Source organism: Taurulus bubalis (assembly GCF_910589615.1).
Source record: "Taurulus bubalis genome assembly, chromosome: 14".
Classification (NCBI taxonomy): domain Eukaryota; kingdom Metazoa; phylum Chordata; class Actinopteri; order Perciformes; family Cottidae; genus Taurulus; species Taurulus bubalis.
Genome location: NC_136602.1, coordinates 22,951,151 through 22,959,940, shown reverse-complemented (window position 1 = coordinate 22,959,940; position 8,790 = coordinate 22,951,151). Strand labels below are relative to the sequence as shown.

Sequence of the window (8,790 nt, the reverse complement as noted above, 5' to 3'; positions counted from 1 at the left end):
GGAAACGTCGTTTGGTTTTCAAAATAAAAGCCCGGATCATGATTATGAGTGTTGGTTGAGATGATACTGCTGATGAATATAACTACACATTGAAGTAGGCACAATAGTTCTACTAACAAACATCCCAACATTACAGCCTAATACACCGACGTTAAACTTTGTGTCGCAAATATGGTCGTTGGACCTAAAATGATTAGTCGAATAATCTAGTCGTCGTTAGACAGAAACACGTAATTCATTCATTTAATAAAACCTGAAACAGACATGGAATTTTAAAATGGTTGTTTCCAGGCCTGGAAAAGTCCTTTAAGAAAATGCAATTCCAAAAGTGTTGGAAAAGTCATATAAATGTGTTATATTCATGTGTTCATGACGTTCATTTACGCTGAGTTTGAAAGAATGAATATGCTTTTAAAAGAAAGACTCAAAATATAAGCAGGCATACATACAGACATCTATATAAATGTTTATTCTTTTAATCAAACTATTGTCTCATTCATTTGTGTCATTTAAGGTTTACTGTATGCTTTGTATTCTCATTGTTAGTTTAAATACTACATTTACTCACTTTTTACTGTTTACACCCAGATTTCACTAAATGTTTGCTCATGGAAATGCATTGGTCAAAATGTGCATGAACCCTGCCTTCAGCTCATATTGAAGGGTATTTCTTTGACTATTATATTTTAGGATTTTTTGGATAGTTCAGATCTATTGATGATGATGATTGGCAGCTTATATTGGTCCTGTAAACGGGCCCTAAATGACTCACGGTTGCTAACGTCTCTTCCAGCTTCTTGGTCAAGCAGCAAGAAATATGGTCATTCAGGAGGACGCCATCCTGCACTCTGAGGATGTAAGTATAAAAATATTATATTTATATATATATATATATATATATATATATATATATATATATATATATATATATATATATATACCCCAGATTATATATATATATAGCATGCCTTGGGAGGACAACATACTGGACACACTTCTTTTACAAACTAAAGAGTTAAATGAACATCCCAAAGAGTGTCACGACGGAAAGATTCCTTTCCATCATACAAGAAAATAAAGTGCTGTCGTAGGAAGTTATCTGCCCTCGTTGGTCTAGACTGTTACTGTCTGTCTTCCAGAGTCTGAGGAAGATGTCCATCATCACCACACATCTACAATATCAGTGAGTATCAATCAGCTGTTTGTGAGTACGTGAAACTACAAAATGAACTTTTACTCAAATTGGAAGAGAATATTAAGAGTTTCTGTCTGTCTGTCCGTCGCTCAGGCAGGAGGCCATCCAGAAGAAGTAAGTCTAAACACAACACTCTGTTTTTGCTTCAGCTGATCACTGTCTCATCAGTAAGCCATAACACAAACCGGTGACGTGCACTGAATTCTTTTCTATCCTCCAGCGTGGAGCACTCTAAAAACCTGCAGGACCAGCTGAGGCACCTGCTGAAGTGACGGAGCAGCGGGATGCGCCCCGCCCTTTCCACCGCCAGGATGAGACGCCATGTTTCTACTTCCAACCGCACTGCTGGCCGGTGACCTGGGGCGCTATGCACCACGAAGTATCCTGTCGCCCCTTATATGGCGGTTACAGTTGACGGTGTCATCCCCGACGCTAACAGTTAGCACCGTTAGCCGCCCTGCTCGGCCGTCGCCATGTTGAGAGCCGCGTGGAGGAAGTCTCTCAAGAGCCATTCAATTCAATTGTCGAAGCGAATAATGTGGGTTTTAAAAGTCGACTCTCCAAAAAAAGCAAAAAGGCAAATTAGTCACATTTGGTTTGGAGCGAATAAGTTTGGGGGGCCTTCGGGTCTCGGTTCTCTGTTCTCTCATCAGCTCTTGGGGTCGTGTTTTTATGACATCCGGAGACAGAGACCGTCACCTGCAGGTTATGGAAATATCCAAAAGACCCCGTCAGAAGCAGCTAATCGTCATGTGAGTTAAATGTTCGCTACGACAGAATTTATTTGACAGATTAATAATGATAATTAATTCATCACTTTAACTCTTTTTGACAAAATCAAGGACCACCTCAAGGGAGCTCTAGAAACTATTTTATTTTTCCGCAATTGAGGAAGTTTAATCAACTTTAGCTGGTTCCATTGAGCTTTTATAATGCGATATTTAAAAAAATCTGCATAAATACATCTAGAGTTGCTCTGGATTTAGAATTACTCCGCAGTAACCTTGAATGTTATTCGTCTTGAGTTATATGAAATGTTTTAATCATTTGTATTGCATTAATATCTATTGAATATGTTTTCTGTGTCATTTTGGCTCCATCAATATTAAACTTGACTGCTATAGAGTGGTAGAGTCATAAAGGATCAAATGCACACCTTTACTAAAGCATAACTTCTTTATTACAATTGTATTAGATTAGCTTCTAGCTGCAGCTAAAGCATTGATGATACAGGTCGTGGATATGAAATGATAACCATATTCATAACCTTTCACATTTAAAATACAGATCTGGAAGTCTGAACCCTGAAGTTGGACGTGTGGTTCAGGATGTCTTTGTGTGTAAATTAATTTATTTGATAAAGCTCATATGATTTATTGGGGAAGGTTTGGCAGCAACACTGCCCTTGTGTTCAAGGATGGAGCAGATCCCTGCGGGAGGGGAGGGGGGGCGGCGGCATCGTGCTGAACCACATGCTGTACCACATGCTGTCTATTGTGTTCCACTTTGAAAATAAACCTACTTCTAAAAACATTCTGTCTATTTAGCTTTCTTAACATGTCTGTCTTCAGACCAGTGGAAAGAACTGCATCAAAACCCACATGTCAGTGTTTATTACCTGGTTGACTTGTCGGGTCATGCAACATGTTTTTGATTTTAAAGGAACCTGATCTCAAAAGAAAGCTGTGAAATGAATACGGTCGCGTGACGTGTTGATGTAAGTGTTGGGATGTAAGTGTTGGGATGTTAAGTGTTGGGATGTAAGTTCAATTCAGTTTATTGTATATAGCCCAACATCACAAATACAAGTTTGCCTCAGAGGGCTTTACAATCTGTACATATAACAACACATATGTGATAAGTGTTGGGGTGTAAGTGTTAAGTGTTGGGGTGTTAAGTGTTGGGGTGTAAGTGTCAAGTGATAAGGGATGTTGGATTCCCCGTGACTTGCTCAGAGGTTATGCTCATTTCACGTATATTTTCGAGACATAAATCCATAATGCCGTGTTCACACCGGACGCGGCGCGAATTTGCGGCGCGACCAGATTACATGTAAAGTCAATCCTCAGACGCGCTGCGACGCGAATTGGCGATTTATTCGCGCCGCGGCGAGATAGACGCGTTTGAGGCGGCGCGAACAGAACGTTTGACCTGGGGCGAACAAAGCGAAGGACGCGGCGCGAATTCGCGTGAGTTAAATTCTCCCAACTCTGGCGGAGAAATCGCATGACGCAAAGTTGCGGCAGCCAATCAGCGTTGAGAATCAGCGTTGAGAAGCTGCGCCCGTCACCACCGCCATCTCCCCGTTGCTGAATGAAACTGCTGCTGCTCCGCCTGAACCAGCGCTGGTAGCGGCTTCATTGAGACGCTGTTGTGGGACTACGGATAATATTATGAACCCAGACACCATGGAGTTTGATGTTCCGACATATGTGGAGTTTACACAAAAAGTATAAAGCAGAACTGGTGGTTATTTCCATGGTGGATGGCATAATCGGTATCGTTTTACGGAGATACGCGAGATGCAGTTCCTGGAGGAGTCGGTGAAATTCACCGAGCTGTGTGCGGCTACGGATGATGTTATGAACCCAAATACGAGGGCGTTTCATGTTCCGACATGTTTGGGACTTCCACAACAATTATAAAGCAGAACTAGTGGTTATTTATTCCATGGTCGATAGCGGAAATGCAACAGAGCTAAGCCACGCCCCCTTCGCGCCGCGATTTTTCGCGTTTGGTGTGAACACCCTCGTTTCACTCACGCGAGTAAACTTCCGCGGTGGACGCGGCGCGAAATTTCGCGTCCGGTGTGAACACGGCATAAGGCTGTTTTCTCTCAGACACAGTATCATTCAGAGCCGGATTTATTCAGCTAAGAACGTTACAGAAATAGTTTTCTTGAGTGTTGACAATATTTTCTAATCTACGGTGTGATAAAGAAAGTTTGTAACACACAACATTGCTGTGAGTAATCAACCGGGGACGTTTCATGGCGGTAATCTATGAACTGTTTACATTCCCCCGCAGCGTCTCCACACTCATCTCAGACAACAAAGACGTGTTGGCGCTGCGCCACCACGCGTGAGCCAGGGAGCAGGGAATTAAATGTGCTGGAAGGTCTACATTAAAAGAATATTGTCTCCACAAAGACGGGCCTTTGCTTCATCCTCGGCTCCTCCCCGTGATAAAGAGCGGAGAGACGACGTTATCAGCGGCCCGAAGGCCAAACAGCTGCTCGGGCCCCGCAGTGTCCCTGAGGACGAGCTGCTGAGTTTCACGCTCACGCTGCACGTGTGTGTCGGGTTGATGGTGTGATGCGGATGAGCTGGTGATGTCTATTTACTGGATCCCCGCTAGCTGACGCCTTGGCCGTCGCTAATCTCCCTGGGGTCGCCACAGAGGACAAAACAATATACACACAGAACATGACGTAAAACATCCAGTGAAAACAGTGCAGTCAGACACAGGGTACAGTCAGACTGAAGGGTGGATATCAGAGACGACATACGTTTTGCGTCAATAACGTCTTCACACAAGGATCAGGAATCCACAAAGGCAATGCAGTTGTAGTCAAATGCTCAGTGGCCTTCGCTGAGCCTTTAATTGTTTGTTACCAGTACAAGTTATGAGTTTTGAGCTGTGATTAAACTGATATTATATTATTATTATCTAATTAAATGAGATTGCTTTTGAGGAGGTTTGATCTCGGGGCTGGAGGTATCAGGTGACCTGAGCCAGCATTCTTTGTGTGACGGTTGTGTCTGTTGCATCTGTTTTGGTACTTGGTTGAAATAAATGTTCAAGTGTCTGATTAAACTCCACATTTCTAAAAAAAAGAGGAGTCGGCTTGAGTGGAGTTTAGCTTTAATCTGAGACTACACCAGGCCAGAGAGCATGTGTGATATGTTGTGGTTGAGCCCTGGAGGGTTTTCAACTACCGTAAAAGTCGGGTTACAAGCCGCTACTACCTTCGGTCAGTGTTCCCGTTAGCTCCCCACTGTAGCCAGCTAGAGCTCCTGCTAGCTCTCCGCTAGCTACCCGACAACCACCGAAGGTAGCGGGACCAGCCCCAGCTCGATACCCGACTCAGGCAGAGGGGACGCGACCAGTAGCGGGGAGCTAGCAGCTGCTGCGGCTTGTAACCCGACTTTTACGGTAGTTGTGGTTTATTAATGTCTTTATAACTCTCATACCTGACAAATAACAGAGGATGTTAAATAAGTGTAGCATGTTGGAGCCATGCTATGCCCCTTCCTATTTCAGTCACATCGATAGTCATGTGGTCTCCCATCTGTCAGATGGTCACCAATAAGCTGATTCCTAGAGCCAAAACACAATACTTTTAGTTTGATAAATGCAGAGCTGCCAACTTTTCAAAAAACCTTGGAGTGAGATTTTGACGCTGATTCTCAACGCTGATTGGCTGCCGCAATTTTGCGTCACGCGATTTCTCCGCCAGAGTTGGGATAATTCAACTCACGCGAATTCGCGCCGCGTCCTTCGCTTTGTTCGCCCCAGGTCAAACGTTCTGTTCGCACCGCCTCCAACGCATCTATCTCGCAGCAAATTCGCAAATACGCGCCGCAGCGCGTCTGTGGATTGACTTAACATGTAAACTGGTCGCACCGCAAATTCGCACCGCGTCCGGTGTGAACACGGCATTAAAGTGCTCTGCCATAGTGGATCAGACCGCAGGTCAGATCCGCAGCGGCTTTGCGCGATTAATTTTCAATCTGAAGGCGGAGACTGCAGCGCGAGGCTCCTTGGGAGGCGGGGGTCTCACGGCAGAAACTGCAGAACAATACGCTTTCACTTCAGTCTCCAAGTCGGCAACACTGCCCGTAGTGAGGCTGCGTAAGCGCGCGCACACATGAATAAATCGCCTCTAAAGTAAAAGCAGTGCCGTTTGTATTGCATTCATGGCGTGCACCTTATTTACTTATTTTTCATTTTTGATTGACCTCACGCGGGCCAGACTGGGAGAGCCGCGGGCCGTAAGATGCCCAGGTCTGCCTTAGTCTCTGCTCCTCCTGAGTTTCTCCCGCGGTTGTGTCTGTTTGAAAATCTTCTTCTGTTGCTAACTTCGGGACTCTTTGGGGTAAATAGGATGTCTATGCAGCGAATAGGTTTACAGATGAGCCATCTATCGTCAGGGAGTTTGAAAAGGAACGAACGCGCCTCGGCCCAAAATCAGATTTTTTTTTTGCCGTGAGAAATTGGTTGTGTGGCGTGAGTGCGTGTGAAAACATGCAAAAGCGTGTGTCACACGGCGAAACCGTGAGAGTTGGTAGCTCTGTAAATGTTCAGGGCTCGTCTGTTGACTTTCCTCCAAGACTCTCTCTCGTGATTCAGGATGTTACTGGTTGATCTTTGTTTGAACAGTGCTATGAAACAGTGCCGTGTCATCTGCATACATCATCATGTTGGCTCTCCATCGCTAGAGGAACATATAGAGTAAAGGGGCCGAAGCAGTGGGTTAGCTGCCTCTATAAAAGACTCTCAGAAAGCCAAGATGCAACCCCAAATATAAAAGTTTAAAACTAAGTTAATGAAACCCGGTGAATAGAACTCCCTGAATATCATTTTTTGTAACATCTGTATGTTGGACTGAATTCATGGTTGACATGATTGACTGACGATGCTTTTGAAGTGTTGCATGATTGTTTTGATGGCTTTATTTTCTTATTTATTTTCTTTCTTTATGGCCCACTTGGCCAGATGCATGGCTAATTTATTATAGTCTTTCTTACTTTTGAAGGTTGTTTTCTTGTTAAACTGTAAAAATGCCTACATGTATATGTATTGTTCTTGAATTATACAGATCAAACTGCTGAGTTTGAAATGAACAAATATTACAGACCTTTGTGAATATGAGGTTCAAAACTCTTCTTGACTTTGTAAACAGAACTTAAGAGAACAATCTCAACTGAACAGACTCATGTTTCTCTTGTCAGATTGATGCGCTTGACATCTTTTTACATTTTTGTTTTATGTTTTGAAATGTTCCTCTCATCGTATTTAATTGCGTTTTGCAGGATCACTTCTTCATTTCATCTTTGAAATCGTTTTTTTTAAATAAATGAATATATTTCTGATTCCTTTTAGTGCAACATCTGTGAAGTGAAGAGCTAAACATATATATATATATATATATATATATATATATATATATATACATATATATATATATATATATATATATATATATATATATATATATATATATATATATATATATACATATATATATATATATATATATATATATATATATATTTATGTTCTTGCGATATTGCACCTGTCCCTCCATCTCAGACGCCTTCATCCCAGCTGTTAAATTCCTCACTCATCATGTGTTTGCTCTTCTTCAATCGACACAAGGGATGTTTTTTTTTTTTTTAATCATTTTCCTGTTTCTCTTCATCCTTGTGCCCAGCTGCTCTCTCCATGATCTCAGAAGTTAAAGTGCTGCCAGTCCTTTTTTTTTCCAGCTCCCTTCTTTAAACCTTGAGTCTAAATGATGTTCTCCTACGACAGCACACCGTCTTATCAGAGGATAGCGAGGATACGGGTCCAGGGACGCCTCACATCTTCCACCTCTGACAAACTGTTTCACCTCTGGACTTCCAGAATAAACCTTGTGTTTAATACCACCAGCATTGTTACTACTGTGAACAGTGTTTCTTCCCTCTATGTTAGAGTTTATACATTCACTGATCCAGCATCTGCTGAGACGGCGTTTCATCCACGGTCTCAGTGAATTATAACACCGTGTCGGTGCCACCATGAAGCGTGTGCTGCCTCCACACCTCTTAGAGGTCGTCCAGCTGTGTGGAACTGAGGGATGAGCAGCAGGAGACTGCTTTAACCCTCGTGTTGTCTTATCCGCCACTTTAAATTTAACCTTCTTAACCCGAGAGTCAGCCCTTTGTACGACCTCTTCGTCGATCTCCCAAGCGCAACCAGTCCAAACAGGGCCTCTGGTGTCATACAGCAACACAAAAACGGCACATCCTGGCCTTACAAGTCAATATAAGTCCATTAAATTCAGCATTCATTAATATAGTTACGATATAATAAAATGTCCTGATAATATACCACTAACACATATGAACGTATTATCTATATTCACAAGGGTTTTCTGTATATTATAGCTTTTAAATTATTCAAATATACCTTGGGGTTTAGGAGATATTCAGTATTTAGCTGAATGGATGGAGTTAAAAGGTTAACAGCAGACAAACAGCTGTAAATTCAACTTAAAAATGGACGACTTTCCCTCTAAAGTCCCTCAAAGCATCAACGCAGCAGAAATAAAAACGCACTGAAAGACACACACTGGCTTCCTGGTGAATGCAGTGAGAGGCAGCGTCCCTCCTCCTCCCTGCTGGAGCCAGGCGGACGTCTCAGGGGCAACACTTCTGTAAAAAACTGTAAAAATGTATAATGTATAAGTACAACGTCCACGCAGACGAGAACACTGCCCACATGTCCTGATTACAGCTGACGGACTCATGGGGAGCACGTTTTTTATGATGCCCGTGTCTAATATGCAACATAAACATACTTGTGTTAGAATCTGTATGCGTGTGGTT

At 42.7% G+C, this 8,790-nt stretch overlaps 1 protein-coding gene across 2 annotated transcripts in view; it reads left to right on the top strand.

Moving 5' to 3' along the window:
* The window catches only part of borcs7 (BLOC-1 related complex subunit 7), a gene marked incomplete at its 5' end in the record, with an annotated part of 2,818 nt that extends 190 nt beyond the window's left edge, over positions 1-2,628 (top strand). Inside the window, 3 exons of one of the 2 annotated variants that reach the window (XR_013771140.1) lie at positions 794-856; positions 1,140-1,309; positions 1,416-2,628. Coding sequence is in view for 1 of the 2 variants with exons in the window: in XM_079230308.1 (XP_079086434.1) it covers positions 794-856; positions 1,140-1,187 (111 nt within the window). Of the gene's footprint in view, positions 1-793; positions 857-1,139 lie in introns of both variants that reach the window. The other variant, XM_079230308.1, reaches the window with a different exon arrangement.
* Positions 2,629-8,790: the final 6,162 nt, after the last annotated feature.